Below are 18,581 nucleotides of genomic sequence, written 5' to 3'. Positions count from 1 at the left end.
AAAGTGAGAGAGACAGAGAGAGAGAGAAATAGAGAGAAAGTGAGAGAGAGAGAGAGAGAGAGAGAGAGAGAGAGAGAGACAGAGAGAGACAGAGAGAGAGACAGAGAGAGAAAGTGAGAGAGACAGAGAGAGAGAGAGAGAGAGAAAGTGAGAGAGACAGAGAGAGAGAGAGAGAAAGTGAGAGAGACAGAGAGAGAGAGAAATAGAGAGAAAGTGAGAGAGAGAGAGAGAGAGAGAGAGAGAGAGAGAGAGACAGAGAGAGAGAGAGAGAAAGAGAGAGAGAGAGAGAGAGAGAGAGAGAGAGAGAGAGAGAGAGAGAGAAAGTGAGACAGAGAGAGAGAGAGAGAGAGAGAGTGAGAGAACGTTAATGATGCGGAGCCGTTTAAACATGTGATAATAATGTCATAGTTATGTTCTCCTTTGTTGTGTGCGTGGGGGAGGGCAGTATAAGGCCTTTGTAACACCGGGTGAGTGCAGAATAGGACCTTTGTAACACCGGGTGAGTGCAGAATAGGACCTTTGTAACACCGGGTGAGTGCAAATAGGACCTTTGTAACACCGGGTGAGTGCAAATAGGACCTTTGTAACACCGGGTGAGTGCAGAATAGGACCTTTGTAACACCGGGTGAGTGCAGAATAGGACCTTTGTAACACCGGGTGAGTGCAGAATAGGACCTTTGTAACACCGGGTGAGTGCAGAATAGGACCTTTGTAACACCGGGTGAGTGCAGAATAGGACCTTTGTAACACCGGGTGAGTGCAAATAGGACCTTTGTAACACCGGGTGAGTGCAGAATAGGACCTTTGTAACACCGGGTGAGTGCAGAATAGGACCTTTGTAACACCGGGTGAGTGCAAATAGGACCTTTGTAACACCGGGTGAGTGCAAATAGGACCTTTGTAACACCGGGTGAGTGCAGAATAGGACCTTTGTAACACCGGGTGAGTGCAGAATAGGACCTTTGTAACACCGGGTGAGTGCAGAATAGGACCTTTGTAACACCGGGTGAGTGCAGAATAGGACCTTTGTAACACCGGGTGAGTGCAGAATAGGACCTTTGTAACACCGGGTGAGTGCAGAATAGGACCTTTGTAACACCGGGTGAGTGCAGAATAGGACCTTTGTAACACCGGGTGAGTGCAGAATAGGACCTTTGTAACACCGGGTGAGTGCAGAATAGGACCTTTGTAACACCAGGTGAGTGCAGAATAGGACCTTTGTAACACCGGGTGAGTGCAGAATAGGACCTTTGTAACACCGGGTGAGTGCAGAATAGGACCTTTGTAACACCGTTGCCAATGGCGTGACCAGAAGTCCGTACATACTGCATGTAAAGCCAGCTGAGACTCTTCTTACAAGGAGCAAAACAAACAACAGACAAATCAAGTTCTTACTGCGCTAAAGCCTTGGTGCTGGTTGGCATGATGTCCAGGGTAACTTTTCCTCCCCCGCCCCCTCCTTCTGGGGTGTCTAAGAAAGCAAACTCTTCCAGAATATCCACCTCTGGTGGCGATGTTAAGGAACCACAGGAAAGTCATTTGGAAAAATCCATAGTAGTGATACATGATCGAAAAGCAGTGATATCCCTAAGTTGTCTAAAAGAAGTTCGTCATACGACTTCCTTAGTGACACACATCAGTCATTGAACTTTTGTTTTGTTTTAGTAGAGGTTTTACGATGCTCGCAACTGCATAAGGTCATATGAGTGCCAGAGGATTAGAGGTGTTACAAGAAAGTAACAAACATAAAAAAGAAGAAGGGGAGATAAGGACGATAGATGTATGATAGGAAAGAAAAAGCAAACCACACGAGAGCTCCCACCAACCACCCACACATCAGTCATTGAACTTTGAGCAGCACAGTTCCAATAATTACAAACAGAACAGAGAAATCCTTATGGCTTAAATTTTCCAAAAGTATTGTCTTATGCCGTTCCATATTACATCAAGTGTATTTGTACCAACTAGAGATTTTAGATGCCCTGCTTTTGGAAGGGGACTGCTGCTTTGGTTTTAGCAAGAGTTTTTAGCTTTAGTAAGAGTTTTATGGCACATGCAACACAATAAGGTCATATAAGTGCCGAAGATGAGAGGTGTTACAAGAGAGTAACAAACACAAAATAGAAGAAGAGGAGATAAGAATGATCGACATTTCATAGGAAAGAAGAAGCCAACCACACCAGTGCACCCGCCAACCACCAACAGATTTTGGCTAGAGGTGTCAGCTCAGATGTAGAGTGTGACGACAAAGAGACACAACAGGATCAATCTTTTCATGACTGGTGTATTCACCAGAGGACACAAGCCGTTTCAAAGGATACCGTGTACGTAGGAAAAGAACGTATTGTACGTGAAGCTGCCTTGCTTCTGGATGACGGAGATGACCTCGCTGAACAAAGCTTCCTGTTTGGGCCAGTCATACTGCACGAGGATAATGAGGTGAGCAAGACACGTGTCTGTTCTCTGGGATGACAACATTTTCTCCTGAGGACAAAAAAGAAACACAGATGATACTTCCTGAGTGTACTTTGCTCACCTATTGTTAACCCAAATAAGCACTCACTACTAAAAAAAATTTATAATAATAATGATAATAATAATAAAAACAACAATATCATCAATAATAATAACAATAATACTTATAATAATAATGCAAATTTATTTCTATAGCACTCACACCCGAACAATACTGCTTTAAGCGCTTTACAATGCCTTAATCTTAACACAAAATACATATAAATGCATGCATTAACATTAACATTTAAGCGGACATTCGTACTATTTTTTTTTGTAGAGGTTTTACAGCGTTTGCAACTGCCTAAGGTCATATGAGTGTCAGAAAATTAGTAGAGGTGTTACAAGAGTGCAACACACATAAAAAAGAAGAAGGGGAGATAGGACGACAGGTGTTTGATTAGGAAAGAAGGTGCAAACACACCAGAGCACCCGCCAACCGCCCACAGACATTCATACCATCACAGCACAAACAATGAAGATATGCACACCACATTATGAACATAAGAGTACTAGAAATGGTCGCTTTTAAGTTCAAGGGGGCTATCCTGATAAATGCTGTTTTGAGAAAATCGAAGGTAAAGCTTTTGGACCCATGTTCAGTTTCTTTAAAAGACAAGGAGAGTTTTCTGTATAACCATACAAATATACACACCAATGAAATCTCAAACTTCTCCTATCGGTAGAGGAATGCCCACTTCTGGTGTAGGTCAATATTTCTGGAAATCCCTGAAATCTGGGTAAGCCCCCTTGTCCTTAAAAGCGACCAAATAAGGACTTACTATCAAGATGGCATCAAAGTGATCAAATTTGCAAAATCTTATCTACATTTTCAATTGAAATCGGCCAATAAACTGCGAGCAAGCTAAAACCTTCACATTATGTTCGGAATGAAACAAAGTACAACACAAGTTCTAACACAAACAAGCCTGTAACATTTTAAGTGGTAGACGAAGAGAAAAAAAATTACAAAATCTAAAGCTGCTTGAAGCAGCAATAGAAGGATTCACATCAGAGACCACATCATATACGGTCGCTTTTAAGGACAAGCGGGCTAACCCAGATTTTGGGGGTTTCCATAAATCTTGACCTACACCAAAAGCGGGCATTGCCTACCTATAGGAGAAGTTTGGTTTCATTGGTGTGTATATTTGTTTAGTTATGCAGTTGCGAGCACCATAAAACTCTTACGAAACTAAACAGACCACATCTAAAATTCCCACACACCTTCAAGCCAGTGATAAGCAGCTGTAGACAGAAGGGCAAGACCTCCACGTCTGTACAGGGCAACATGACCAGCACACGTGCGTTGGCTGAGGGTTTCTCCTCCACGCACTCCTCCATGCTGAAAGCCGGTGCCGACGCCCCCTGGGATGGAATACTCTCGATGATGCCCATGACGGTCTCACTCGCTTCCTGGACGTGAACAGATACAATTGCAATGCAATAGACTAGACAAAACAAAACAGGAATTATGGATTCTGGTAATGCCTTAAAAGTAAAAGCTTCCGGGAAACTATTATAGATGGGGAACACTCCTAAATTTGTAAGAAAACTACGTCATGTTTAATTTTCGTACTCTTTATTGAGGTGAATTATTTTTAACCCGCTTTTGAACGTAGATAAACAGACAGATCTATAATGTATACACATACACAGAAAATTATTTTACACGATATTCAACAAATGTATTTGCGCTAAAGCACCATTCAAACCGCCGTGTGAGAGGAATGGGAGGACAAAGCAGCAGTGACAGGAAATTTGGTTCTCAAACTATTTAGTTTAGTTTTAGTTAGAGTTTTACGATAAGGTCATATAAGTGAAAAAGATTAGAAGTGTTACAAGAGAGTAACAAACAAACAGAAGGAGGAGAGATCAGGACGATAGAAGTTTGATAGGAAAGAAGAAGCAAACCACACCACAGCACCTGCTAACAACCCACTTCTCAAACTATGACACAGGAAAAACTTACAGTATACTTTTTCATACAAAAGTAGCAACAAGCCAGCTGAAGTAAAACTCGGGTCTGAAAATGGGAAAAAAAATAGAAACCATAAAATTACTGAGACAAAAAGTTTCTTTGGTCCGTCAGTTTCAGTTATAAGATCATTGCGGAATAAATTTGGTCTTTTAAGATTTACACGGAGTCAAGTGTATAAGGAAAAGTAACCAAGCATTAAAAAGAGACAAAATGTACATTCTGCATAGACGTATCCCTTTTCTAATTTGTGACCTCGATGGAAACTTTAAAAATGTGGCAACTATAAAATTTAAAGATCATAGTTCACTGTAATTCACTTTATTTAATGATTAATAAACTGACTGAAACAGCAATAATAATAATAATAATAATAATAATAATAATAATAATAAATTGCATTTATTTAGCAAATTTTCACAAAGAAGTGCTCAATGCGCTGTACAATAATACAAAGAACATCTCTCTCTCTCTCTCTCTCCCTCTCTCTCTTTCTAGTACATCCTTGGGTAAAGACAAACCCGCAAAACTTACCCAGACACCCTCGTACATATTGATGACATCACACAGTCATAAATTGTTACAGAACAGAACAGCATAATAATATTTTATTGGGAATGTTGGAAATTACAGACATTATTAAAAGCGTCCGAGTATTTCCCTGTAGTTCATGGTCTTCCATACCTTGAGCCTGCCTTGAGCAGAATGGCAAAGACTTTGTAACTGCCCAATGGCCTCTTCATAATTTGCCTGTGTAAAAAAACACCCAACAACAAGAAAAGGATTATGATTCAATTTATCATGCCTCCAAAGAGATACAGTCGAAACTGACTAAGACGGCCATCCATTGCCGAGGAGAAATGAGGCCATCTTACGCAGTGTCATTGTTATGTAAAAAATTTGCAAAAGAAGAAATGGGAAGTGGCCATTTCTACAGGTGATTGTCTTAATCAAGTAGATATAAAAGCAGGTTCGACTGTGTGTACCAGCTTTAAATTAATCCTAGCCGTACGTCGTGTTTTACTATCGTATCCATACGACGTGGGGAACTCTGTGCAGAAGATAAAGCATTTTTTCAGTGTTGTTCTTGCTTTCACTGTGATCGGTATTTCATTTTGAGCAATGTTGGGAAACAAAAGACCTAACTGTTATACAAAGATGAATAGTTTAACCTGGTATGGACCTGCTTATCTTGACAACCGTCAATGACAATTTAGCCTTCTAAGTGTCATGAGAATGACATCAGTTTTTTTTTTCACAGGATGGAGAACAGTGTTTTAAACGTCACTTGATGCTTACCTGGTATATGTACATGTCAGTCTGAAAATAGCTCATCATACTTTGAGTCTCTTTCCTCCATTTTTGACACAAGTTAAAAAATTCTGGGGAAATAAAAAATAAGAGTATTGTAAATTTTATTTCAAACAGGAAACAGATGTTAAGTCACCTTCGAAACATATATAAAATGAAGACGGTGTGCGTTCTGAATAGCATTTTGTGAAGTAAGTTATACAAAACCAAATGAAAAACATTTTACTATGACTGAATGAAAACAAAACTTGAACAAAAGTTTGCAAATATTTAGAGAGTATACTCACACAGTTGAAGAAAGTCAAAAGGTGCATATCAATGTAAAAATTACTTTAAGTTTTTTACTAAATAAAAAACAACCACCTCACTTCCAGCTGTCACTGCCTTAAAAAAAAACAACACATTGAAATAATAAAGAACAACAAATACATTCCAGTCGACTGTAAAACATACCAAATTTCATTTCTTCTGAAGAATTGAGTAGCTCAAAGCACTTGATCCCCATTTCAAAGAGTTGAAAGATAACAGGAAAGGCTGTCACTGCTGGAGACGGGTTGATCACGGGAGTCTGGCCACTGTCAACTTTGGCTTTCTTGGCCCGAGATCTGACGCAGTGAGAGAGGAAGAAAAAGACGGCACAAGTGGGTTAAATAAAGGGAAAAAGAAGATCGAACTGAAAAGCACAAGGAAATCCATATAACACAAATAAAATATATATAAAAATATTTATGTCAAAAAAACATTTAACGAAAGCCAAAGACATCACTTTACAATATGCCAAATATATATTACCCTTCTTTTTGAATGCACTAAAATCAAAAAGGCTATTCTTACAAAAAAATACACTATAATGATTTGAAGTGTGGTATATTTCTGAAACTCTCTACACAATTAAGTATTATTTTGAAACAAAAGATGTTTATCTTCTCCATTTTAACCCCCAAACATTCGTTTTCTTTGCCACATAGAAATGCATAGAGGTGCCGAGTTGTACAAAGAGAGGATTTTAATGGAGCATCTTTTTGTAGCATGAGTGAAGCCGAGAACACTACCTGAGACATAATAATACAAAGATCTACAAAATTTGTTTACATAGCAAAGGGCATCTGAAAAGGTATTCTGTGAGCAAAGCTTAAAGAGAAGAACAATGACATGGTCATGTTCCTCAAGTGTGGACAAAATGCATTACAGCAAGAAACATAAAAGAAAGAAAGAAAGAAAAGAAGTTGGACCTACCACAGGTGCAAATGGTAGGGGTTTAACGCCTCTCTCAACATTATTAGGTTATTTAAGAGGCGGAACTTCCGAGTTTAACGTCTAGCTCTGAAAGGACTGAGCCAAATGGGAATTTCATGTAAAGTGCCTTTCCCAAGGACACAACGTCCGACCAAGCTGACACTCAAACCCCCAAGTCCGCAACCTCACCATTACGAGTCTGGTAGCCTAACCACTAGGTCACCGACGCTACTTACCACGGGTACCTTCTAACCTTACTACGCACTGGCTCAGTGATTTAACCCTATCTGTACGCCCTGGGGTCATTCTGTACCCCCGGAGTTGTACTTTCACATTTTAGAATACTTCTAGAGCGAATATCTCTGAAACTTTTCAGTATTTCTAAAAAAATCATTTTGACAGACTGCTATGCAAAGCGTACGGATCGGAATAACGAGTAAATTTCCTCTTCGGAAAGTGGTGGCACAGAGTTCCACACGTCATACGGATACGATAGTAAAACACGATGTACGGATAGGGTTAACCAGCAAAACTTCTCCAAGGCAGACCGTGACAATAATGTGTAAACAACAAACACAATTCTAGATGTTAAAAATGATTCACAAAAACCACCTCATCAAAATCCTACACTTACGGAGCTGATGTCTCTGACTTGAAAGTCGTTAAACTTTCTAATAAGATGATGGGTACAAGGTGACTTGAACCAACTGCAAATAAACAAAGGTATAGAAAGTAAGATAACAAGGGATAAAATAGACAGTGAACTCTTTCTCTCTCTCTCTCTCCTTGTCATTATGGAAACACATATTTAAAATAACCTTCTGAGACTAAAGATAAGCGACAAAAATTAATTTGTTTTCAAAATGTAACTCATTTTATGCCCCCATTAACACCATTTAGATCATTTAGGAGGAGGGCTGAGAGGTATACATCGTCCCAGCAGAAAGACGACACATTTGATAAAAATTTCTTCGACCTAAGGTCTCCTGCACGTGACAGAAAAGCACTTAACCATTACACCAGATGCCAGAAAAGAGAGGTGATTTCGTTAAGTTTTAGTAGAGGTTTTCCGGCGCCTGCAACAGCATAAGGTCATACGAGCGCCAGAAGATTAAAGGTGTCACAACAGAGTAACAAACTTAAAAAAGAAGACATAAAAAAGAAGAAGGGAAGAAGAGCACGATAAGACGTTTGATAGGAAAGAAGAAGCAAACAACACCAGAGCACCCGCCAACCACCCACAGAGTAACATTCAACATGCCAAATATGACATACACCATAATGAGATTAATCTGTCATGAATAAAGACTCGCAAGTCATTGTTCCTAAAGATTCAGCATGACAAAGAATCCTTTTCATTCGGAAACACCAAAAACATTGAAAAGTTGAATTGGTAACATTGAAATGAAGTTAAAAAATAACATTGAATTGAAATGAAGTGAAAAGTATTTGAACAAGTAGTACTTGAAAAGGAGTTGAAACTAGCAACACTGAAAAGACAATGGAGAAAAATAAACAACAACACACACCAGAGCGCCCACCAACCACCCAGTGACAGCACAGAAGACAAACCTGCGGTGGAGGATTCGGTGTCGACGTATCCCACGTAGTTGACCAGCGCGTACACAAACAGAACCATGGCCGTGTGCAGGACCTGCTTGCTGTTGGACTCGAGGATCGCAGCTCCCGTCCTTATCAGCTGATGTTGTAGAGACTGTATTTGGTACTGTCTGTTGAGATAAGAAAATCATAGATGTTTACCCTCTTTTTTCAACTGATTTTTAGCTACTACTTCTACTTTGGGGTGTTAGTGCGCTCGTCTCCGAAGCGGGAAAGTCCGGGTTCAAGCCTCAGTTCGGACACAGATTTTTTTCTCCTCCTACTGCCCATCCAGCAGTAATGGGTACCTGACTTTGAGTTGGGGAAGTAAAGGCGGCCTGGAAAGGAACTGGCTACCCTACCACAATATACAGAAGGCCCAGGAAGTTGTCTCACTGACAAGACAATCCCCAATGTCCGGATCGGATGCCGGAACAACTTTACTTTTTTACTTCTACTTTGACTCACTTATGTGCCTTGACTAGAGTACAGAACCATTATAGTCAACTCAGTTTGCCCCTGTTTTACAGGGTGAACAGAAACATCTGAGTAACTCATTTTTCTGGTGACTGTGTCGTTATGTATTTATACATGTCTAAAAAATAGGACAGGTCGAGAGAGTGTTTGTACAGCAGAAACCATAAGCACATTTCCAACTTTCAAAAACTGACCATGTCGGTGGCCTAGTGGTTAGGCTCTCGGACTCGCAACCGTAAGGTCGTGGGTTCGAATCCCGTCAGGGGCCCGACGTTGTGTCCTTGGGAAAGGCACTTTACACGAATTTTCCTCACTTCACCCAGGTGGGAATGGGTACCCGGCTATAGACAGCGAAAGATCTTGTCAGTTTGTTAGTGTTTGAGCGCTTAATCGGCTGCTCGCACTGTATGCTTCCCGGGAAGCTGAGAATGTTTCGGAGTGTTCTATGGTCTGCTGGGGTAATAATATAGTGTAAAGCGCATAGAGCCAACTGTTGAGTGGGGATATGCGCTATAAAAATGCTATCTATTATTATTATTATATAACATGAAACTGTCTTGACATGGACCACGCCTGCCAGCTACAACCTTCCGAACTGAAAAAACATTTCTCACACATTACATGTGTTACGACACAGTGGAATCAGGCGCTCGTCAATTTTTGGCCATAGGGAGTTATTGGTATAACTTTAAGGCTTGTTTGTCTTGCTTTTGATGAAAAATAAAAATACCCATGTATCTTTAATACAGGTTTAGGATAATTGCTATTAAATGAGGTGCGGGTCGCCTTGTGTCAGAGGTAAAATTAACTAGAAAAAGGCCACTAAATTCCGGTGAGTGTCCTTGGAAATTGAAAGTTTACATTTTTTGTTCCTTTTATCAACATTTTTCAGTAAATTCCACATAGAAATGTGTTTTCAAATGGACGTAAAAGGTGCTGAGCCAAAAAAGACATGTTCGGTAAAAATTGCTCAACAGCTGAAACAACATGATCTCGTCACTTAATTTCATCACGATGCCTCACATATGGAGATATTCAATCTACCCTGAAAAATAAACAACACTGACTGTGATAGTCTTTATAAAAAAGAAGCCGAGCGTTTGTAAGACTATAGGCCCTACTCCAACACATAAATTTAAGCAAACACCATAATCAGCTGTAGTCGAAAAAAAAATTTTTAAGAGGAGGTCAGAATATCATAAACAGAGTAGACAATATTGATGCAGGGAGGAAATCTAGATTTTGCTAAACAGCTGAGGAACATATGGTTGCTTTTAAGGACAAGCGGACTAACCCAGGTTTCGGGGGTTTCCAGAAATCTTGACCTACATCAAAAATGGGCATTGCCCTACCTATAGGAGAAGTTTGGTTTCATTGGGGCGTATATTTGTGAAGCGTCCTGACAAAATGAGTTACTTCTCGGATTTGAGCCCTATGGAAATAGATACATCATGCTTACAGGTGAAGTTTTTACAATTTATAAATATGAAATATGAAAGGCATGTTATATGTAAAGAATATAGCATCAATAGAAAAGCAAAAAAATTGATCATAATGTCGATTTTTAGCCAATATCTCCATATGTAGATTGCGAGAAGTAACTCATTTTGTCAGCACGCCTCAAACTTGTTTTGTTATAGAGAAAACTCTCCTTGTCTTTTCTAGAAACTGAACAAGGGGCAAAACCTTTGCCTTTGATTTTTTCAAAACAGCATTTTCCTAGATAGCCCCCTTGTGCTTAAAAGCGACCATATATCCAAAGTCCCAGATTTTGACCCCACTAACTTTGACTTCATGACCAGGTTCCGCTCCATGTCCCAGTTCAAGCGCTGGCCAATGAGAAGAAGCAATTTGAGGAGACTTCCCCATGGGTCGGGAACTTGCATGTCTGATTCAGGCAATCCGGATATTCCACGTGGCTTAGGAGCTCCTTTGTTAGCATCTGATTTCCATATAATAAAAACGAAAAAAACCCAGACATGAATTAAAAGATAAAAGAAAACATTCTCATCAATCAATTTAGAAATTTGGATCTCAAAAATGTACAAATAAATAATCGTTCTAATCAAACTATATTCAAACAACATCAGTACTTATTATGGCAATATACACACTCAATGTAACGATATCTGTATTTTCAGCCACTTAACAGAATATACTTCAGTTATCAGCAAAATAACACTGACACAGTTGTGTTTCTAACTGAAGACAATAACAGGAGTTTTGTGCTCAGAGGTTATGGTCCCTCACCGCTGCCCTACAAGCCAGAAGGCACATCAGACGAGTAATCTTGCATTACACAAAACAGAATGTCGACAATGCACATCACTTTCCCTAAATAGGGTTATTATGATGAAAGAGGTGAGTTGTGGAGAGCCAGTCAGTACTATAAGATTCACACATGTCACTAAAAACATACTGAGATGCTATGTCGTTGTCGCGAGAAAAAAGAGGAACTCCCATTTGACCTTGCTTTTCAAGGAGAGTGAAAAGCGTAAGAAAAACATATCTTCCTTGAGACGACGACAAATGGCTGAACACTGGACAGAATCTGAAGGAGCACCAGAGTGCTTATAGCACTGGTAAGACCAGTATCTCTTCTTCTTTTTATGCAAGTGTTTCTACATTCGATCGGTACAGTTTAGATCATGTAGGAGGTCAATTTCCTCCCCTGACTGTTATGACAACAGAATGTGGTAGGAGTAAAACCAGTGGTACTTCCTCTACATACAGAACAAGTAATCTAAAGAGAGACAATTTCATTTGGTAATTTAACTCTTTAAACCCCATCAGATGCTGGGAGCATCCGGCAGAAATAACCCTGTTCCCCATCGGACGCTGGGAGAGTCAGAAACTAGTGACAACATTTTCGTTTGATTTAGAGCTAGTTTTTGCTTGTTTTTTGGAACAATTCCCAAATCAAGTCTTTTAGTAATGACTAAGCATTTGTTTCCGCCATTTACAAGTTGGAGGCAAGCTTTTGGGGTTATAATGAGACATAGTGCACCAGGTTTAGGTGACAGTAGAAAAAACTCTGGGAAACGGTGGAAAAAACTCAGAGTTTAAAGAGTTAAAAAAACAACAACAATCAAACTTGCCGTTTTATTCTTTACCTGTTTCTCCCGATGAGTCCGTGCTTGGGTTTGGCTGAGAGACGTAGCTGACGTAGAACTCAATGGCTCTTTGTAACCAAATGTACAGATGAAACATGTTTACCTCAAGATGACCACTCTTCTGCAAAACCAGTGGCATGACATCGCACACTGAAAAAGAAAGAGGCTGGCTGAAGACATCACACCCCTAAAGCATCAGCTTAAGTTCCTAAAGAATGCCTTTTAATTTAAATACATTTTTGGGCACATTAGCTGTGCAGTCCTAATGCTGTTAAAAGTTAGTTCCTCTTCCTTAGACAGCATAAACAAAACACAAGACTTCAGGTTATCTATCATTTCAGTAACAGCAAAACAGGATCTATTTCCTCCCCCTCAAAAAATTATTTTAAAAAAAAATTAAATATTCAATTTTAAATCCAAAGATTTAAGCATTAAAAAATTGCAGACACTGCCACTCAATATTACAAGGCAAGACCAAAAGATCACAACACCCAATAAAAAACTTAATTACTCAAAACAAATGAGCTGTTATATGATTAAATCACTGTGTAAACCCCCCCCCTCCCACACACACAAATACATCAGGCCAGACAAGTAAAATTAATTACCCAGTAATTTCCTGTAGCAGTTGACTGGATTGCTCACTATGCCCGAGTTGGTCTCCTCTGTCACTAACATCTCCACCAGCTTCAACTGTGAGTTTACAAAGTTGTTCATCAACACACGATCACAAAAGACAAATCAAAATGAAAAAAAAAAGAAAGAAAAAAACAGTCAAAGACCTAGGTATGGTATCAAAATAATCAAAATAAAGTACAAAACAGTTATTGTTCCAGAAAAAAAAATGTAACAAAAATAATCATGTGACAAAAGAGTTAGAAGAGGGCAAAAACAAAAAGGCAAAATCAGCGTTCTGTTCCATCTGTCCACACTAATTGAGATTTCAAAGTATGAACAAGCGATCCAGGTCTTAATCGGTTGAAATAAGGAACAGACACCACGAAAACTGAAGTTTCTATTGATTTTTCAAATAACCTAAAAAGAAAAACTTTGAGAGGCTCTAAGAAAACTAGTCAGAATATGACAATTTCAAAACTGATATTTTTACATTTTGCACTTATTTGAGCGTAATTCGGTCTTTACACAAAAAGTTAAGGCACTTCAAAGAACAAGGGGTCTGAAGGATAAGTTTTCAAAAAACACTTTAAAAATTGTACAAGAATAAGCAAACAAAGAGTGAAGCGGCAGAAGATGCTCAATCCCTCTGTATTTTTCTACTGCTACAATATTAATAAGAGCTGGGTTTCCTCCGAAAGCTGAAAAATTCTTTTTCGATTAGTATGTTATGATAGCAGGTCTACTTGAAAATAAGAGTCCATCTACTTGAGTAAACAATTTGAAATTTTAGCTAAATCAAACTATCTGCAACTCTGGCTTTAAAAAGCAGGGGGAATGGTCACTTATCCCCCAAAGTACAACGAAATATAAAAACACAAGTATGTATTCTTGATCAAAAATCCATAACAAGAGATGTAGTTGAAAGCCATAACAATTGAAGTAGACCTAAGAATTCAACCTCACCCCATGCTCTTGAACCAGATTAGGAAATTTTCGCATGGCAAGAAGTAGTAGCTGACATCGTTCAAGGACATTTGAAATCCCCTCCGACACTCGCAGCAGCATCAAGCACTGTGTGGACGTTGGAATAGCAGCAAACAGCTCTGGGAAAAGACAAAGTGTTTAATTATTTTTGTTGAAACATAGGAAACTATTTCCTTCTTGTTCTTGCTCCTCTGTCTTTCCGTATAGCCCTCATTACATTGTCATTGTCACAATTGTGGCAACCAGCAATACTGTGGAAATAACATTAAAATAGAACAATATTTGTATTAAGTAACTAAGACGAATATATAAGCCCCTCATCAAATTCTACAACATTCCTGATTTTTTTTTTAAATTTCAAAATATAGCGTTGAATCACAGAGATGAATTATTTATAATACAAATACAATTTTTATACCTGTGAGGAAAGTAATTCTCTGATCTTGAGACTCCCTCTGCAGTGATTCTAGAATATCATGAACCTCTGACCAGAGTCTAGGCTCTGTTGGAAAATTCTGCAACCTGAGAAGATAACACAAGAAAGTTAACAAAACTAGGAACCTACACATTTATTAGATGATTTATTGGAGCAACAAAGTATACACAAGATTATAAAATGATTTCAATTTTCTGAAAAGTTCAAATCAGTAAGTGAAGCTCTCAATCAATTTGAACACTCTAAAATTATACAGGATTTTCAAATCCTCCACATTTTAAAATGAAAACTGAATCATGTAAAGACCGAAAATTCTAATTCATACACTGTTTGCATTTAGCTTCATTTTCATTGTGAACCCAAATCGTTCAGATACACTGGTTATTTTACATGAGCCATGATGACCGTTTAAGAAAATTTTTCATGAAAACTGGGACAACAATTTTTCTTTCGCCTTAAAAACGTACAGCAACTTACAAGGGAAAAATCTCAGCTCCTCTCCCCACCTCATGATGCTTACCGCTTAACATAAAACATCTGCATGACTTTGAAGGCCTAACCTAAAAATTATATGAATCCCCTTTTAAAGTTTAAAAGAATTTTTTTTATCCTGCAACCCCCACTTACTAAGAAGTAAAAGATTTTGATGGAATAGACACTACCTGTTATCCTTTTCTTTAAAAGTAAGTCTACTCACATGTCTTGTAGATGTCTTGCTGCCTCATCAACATTTTTAGCTGCCTTCTCAACCAAGTAAGATTCAAACTGGAGAGCAAAGGAAATACTATTTAATTACTTAAGTTTTCTCCCCATAAACAAACATTTAGATGTGTTCATCTCAGTAAAGAAATAAAATTAATAAATAGTAATCATAAAATGTAAAAATCATCCAGTAACTTTGAAAGTAGGCCTACTCATATTTCCTGTTTCAAATTCAAAGAAGGTTTTGATCTCAAACTCAATAACCCATCTTTTACTATGTTGCAGACATTATTGATCAAGCCTTTGATATTTATACAGTCAAACCTGTGTAAGACGGAATCCAAAGGGAGCCGGAAAAAAATTTCGTCTTAGAAATTTATTGTCTTAGACAGGGGAATTTAGTGGGGAGATAGGGGGTTCAAAGGCCCAGCCGCTGAGATCAAGGGTCGCTTGTCCGGTCTGCAAGCAGTCACAAGTCTACTAAAAGTTATAACTAAAAGTGTGAGACTTGAGATGGGAGGGAAAATAAAACGGCAGTCTACGTACACGGTAATCGGGCACGTAGTCTCAGTCAGGGTTGGGTAGATTTAAATCAAGTTGATTTTTTAAATTTAAATCAACTTGATTTTTTAAATAAAAATCAGTGATTTAAATCACTTTTTTTAAAATTTATTTTTATTCAGTTTTTACACATTTCAACATTCAGAATTCCTTTCCTTGGTTTCATAAAACAGATATATAAGGTTTAGTAAGACTAATATTATATTCATGCTTAAAAGTCTGTTTTCCCCCCTTTCACTGTAAAATAATACAGTATTCAATTTACTTTTTTTTTCTATAATTGAAATCAGAGCTGGGTTGATTTAAATCAGTTGATTTTTTTTATTTCAATCAACTTGTTCATTTTTAAAATAAAAATCAGTGATTTAAATCCCTTTTCAAAAAAATGTATTCAGTTTTTACATATTTAAACATTCAGAATTCCTTTCCTTGGTTTTATTAAACAATATAAGGTTTAGTAGACAAATATAATCATGCTTAAAAGTCTGCTTGCCCCCCTGTCACTGTAAAATAATACAGTATTCAATTTACTTTTTTTTCATAATTGAAAACCAGGGTTGGGTTGATTTAAATCAGTTGATCTTTTTAATTTAAATCAACTTGATTTTAAAAATAAAACTCAGTGATTTAAATCACTCTAAAAAAATGTATTCTGTTTTTACATCTTTAAGCATTCAGAATTCCTTTCCTTGGTTTTATAAAACAGTGTCACTGTAAAATAATACAGTACTCAATTTACTTTTTTTCATAATTGAAAACCAGGGTTGGGTCGATTAAAATCAGTTGATTTTTTTATATTTAAATCAACTTGATTTTAAAAATAAAACTCAGTGATTTAAATCACTTTAAAAAAATGTATTCTGTTTTTCCATCTTTAAACATTCAGAATTCCTTTCCTTGGTTTTATAAAACAGATATAAGGTTTAGTAGACTAAAATAATCATGCTTAAAAGTCTGCTTTCCCCCCTGTCACTGTAAGTAGTAAAATAATACTGTATTCAATTTACTTTTTTCATAATTGAAATTAGCATTTTCTTTTTCTTTTTAGACAAACACAAGCGCGCGCGCACACACACACACACACTGTAATAAAATGTAAGTTTATCTATGCATAATTAACCCCCCCCCCCTTCCTTTTAGACTGACATTTTCTTCATTTTTTGTCTGTAGCCATAGTTCACCGATATAGCAGATTAAGGCTTTCTAAAATTGCAGTTGCTTAATTTAATCATTATTTAAAACAAAGACAATGCATTTTGCACTAAAAGAACTACGTACACTGTAACTGGGATCGGGAGCTTAGTTTCAGGCTAGGTGCACGATAAATGCTTCGCTCCCTTCATGACCTTGACTTCTTTCATTTTCCCCCCGCTTTTCTGTTGTATTTTTATTAAATATATACACATCCAGGTTCACGTAAAACTTTGAACCCAAATAATGGAACACACCCGTCTTGTTTCCTCATAGACAACTGTGAATCCAAATAATGCAACACACTCAAGTCAACCCCCACAAAAAACGCGCCAAAGATGTTAATTTCTTTTCTTTCTTATTGCTTTATCCTCGATTAGAGAATGTATCACAGCACGCACTTTAACTTTACGAGGCTTTAACTTTAAGCCCGACCCAGAGTAAAAAAAATACCCCCACCCCTCCCTTCGGTCATCCCACACTGGTTAAGTCCCGAAAAACACCTCGACCAACGCAACCAGTGTAAATGAACTTTGTTGACCTCGACAACCGACCGTCTCCGACACATGTGCTACTCACACGTAGGAGGAGGTCATATCACGTGATGTGAACACCAGCGTTTGAAAGTTTCACTGACAGGTCTTGATGATGGACCCTAGTAACCAGAACTCAGGCAAAGCTTTCTTTTAAAGTAAAGTAAAGCAACGGAAGAACAACGAATCTAAGATTATTTTTATGTCATAATTGTTATGTACAGTAATCAGGCCACCATTGGACAATTCGGGGTTACAAACGCGAAAGAAGTCAAGGTCATGAAGGGAGCGAAGCATTTATCATGCACATAGAATCTAGATCTAGATCTAGAATCTAGATCTAGATCTAATCTAGATCTAGATAGATTCTCTAGCTCAAAAGGGGTTCCCGAAACTTACTCTAAGCACCCGGTTACCGTGTACACTGTAGTGTAGGCTACATAGTTTGTAGATCTTGTTGAGACACAATATAGACATTCAGTAACTACTGATTTATTACCTGAATCACAAAAGACTGGGGAAATAACGATTTGGCGGTGATAAGCCATGCCTTTGCCGAATATGGGTCCGTCTTGGGGAAACTTCGTGCCCTCATCACAAGCCAGTCAACATCTGACAACTCGGTTTCATTCACGGCAGATGCCATGATGACTGACAAAGGAAATAATGGTCCCCTCCTATTTAGATTCTAGATCTAGATCTAGATCTACTAGAAAACAACACTGGCAGAAACGATGCAATTACAGACCGTCTGATCAAAACTACATAGATCTAATTATTGTAGGAATTGTGGCACCGTAACACTCTTGGCCTTCAGTTGAGATTCTTCTGCGCTGTGTTCGTTCCTAGCATGATCACACAAAACGAAACCAACCAGATTTTGATCCAGAATTTGTGAGTTTTCTTCCGGTTTCGTGCCCCTGGTTCGTAGTCAGATGATCTCGCTTCATTAATACAGCTCAATAATGTTATTATTTTTTAAACAAAGAGTGGCAAATTTATTAAGTTGTTATGCTAAAAATCAGACAAAACCAAAAAAAAAAAAAGCAGGCAAAGCAGCACAAGCTACAGAACGATACAAAGACTAAAGTGCCCACTTTCTTTTTCCTCCATGATTAATTTATTTATGATTGAAATCACCCACTTTAATTACAAAATGACGGAGAGATACCCTTGCTTGATATAATATTGGAAATTCATGTTCTTGGAAAGCGACAGGTAAAATGTAAAATATTTTTTAAATAGTTGATTTTATTAGCCTCTTTTTACATATCAATCTGATTTAAGGGCCTACTAGATAAATGTTACATAAACTAACTATCATTTCT

The 18,581-nt window shown here is 38.0% G+C and overlaps 1 protein-coding gene across 1 annotated transcript in view; it reads right to left on the bottom strand.

Annotated features, from left to right (window-relative positions):
• The window catches only part of LOC101846845 (integrator complex subunit 10), a 20,013-nt gene extending 1,864 nt beyond the window's left edge, over positions 1 to 18,149 (bottom strand). The window contains exons 1-17 of the mRNA XM_005110504.3: positions 18,050 to 18,149; positions 17,753 to 17,904; positions 14,964 to 15,031; positions 14,249 to 14,352; positions 13,810 to 13,949; positions 12,837 to 12,921; positions 12,229 to 12,378; positions 10,901 to 11,057; positions 8,612 to 8,769; positions 7,674 to 7,746; positions 6,257 to 6,408; positions 5,792 to 5,874; positions 5,177 to 5,242; positions 4,487 to 4,540; positions 3,742 to 3,930; positions 2,322 to 2,484; positions 1,396 to 1,504 (exon numbers count right to left, since the gene is read on the bottom strand). Coding sequence (XP_005110561.1) covers positions 1,396 to 1,504; positions 2,322 to 2,484; positions 3,742 to 3,930; positions 4,487 to 4,540; positions 5,177 to 5,242; positions 5,792 to 5,874; positions 6,257 to 6,408; positions 7,674 to 7,746; positions 8,612 to 8,769; positions 10,901 to 11,057; positions 12,229 to 12,378; positions 12,837 to 12,921; positions 13,810 to 13,949; positions 14,249 to 14,352; positions 14,964 to 15,031; positions 17,753 to 17,899 — 1,898 coding nt within the window. The 5' untranslated portion in view covers positions 17,900 to 17,904; positions 18,050 to 18,149. The remainder of the gene's footprint in view (positions 1 to 1,395; positions 1,505 to 2,321; positions 2,485 to 3,741; positions 3,931 to 4,486; positions 4,541 to 5,176; positions 5,243 to 5,791; positions 5,875 to 6,256; positions 6,409 to 7,673; positions 7,747 to 8,611; positions 8,770 to 10,900; positions 11,058 to 12,228; positions 12,379 to 12,836; positions 12,922 to 13,809; positions 13,950 to 14,248; positions 14,353 to 14,963; positions 15,032 to 17,752; positions 17,905 to 18,049) is intronic.
• Between the last annotated feature and the right edge of the window lie 432 nt (positions 18,150 to 18,581).

Source organism: Aplysia californica, unplaced genomic scaffold, assembly GCF_000002075.1.
Source record: "Aplysia californica isolate F4 #8 unplaced genomic scaffold, AplCal3.0 scaffold00902, whole genome shotgun sequence".
Classification (NCBI taxonomy): domain Eukaryota; kingdom Metazoa; phylum Mollusca; class Gastropoda; order Aplysiida; family Aplysiidae; genus Aplysia; species Aplysia californica.
This window is presented reverse-complemented; position numbering and strand designations above follow the sequence as displayed.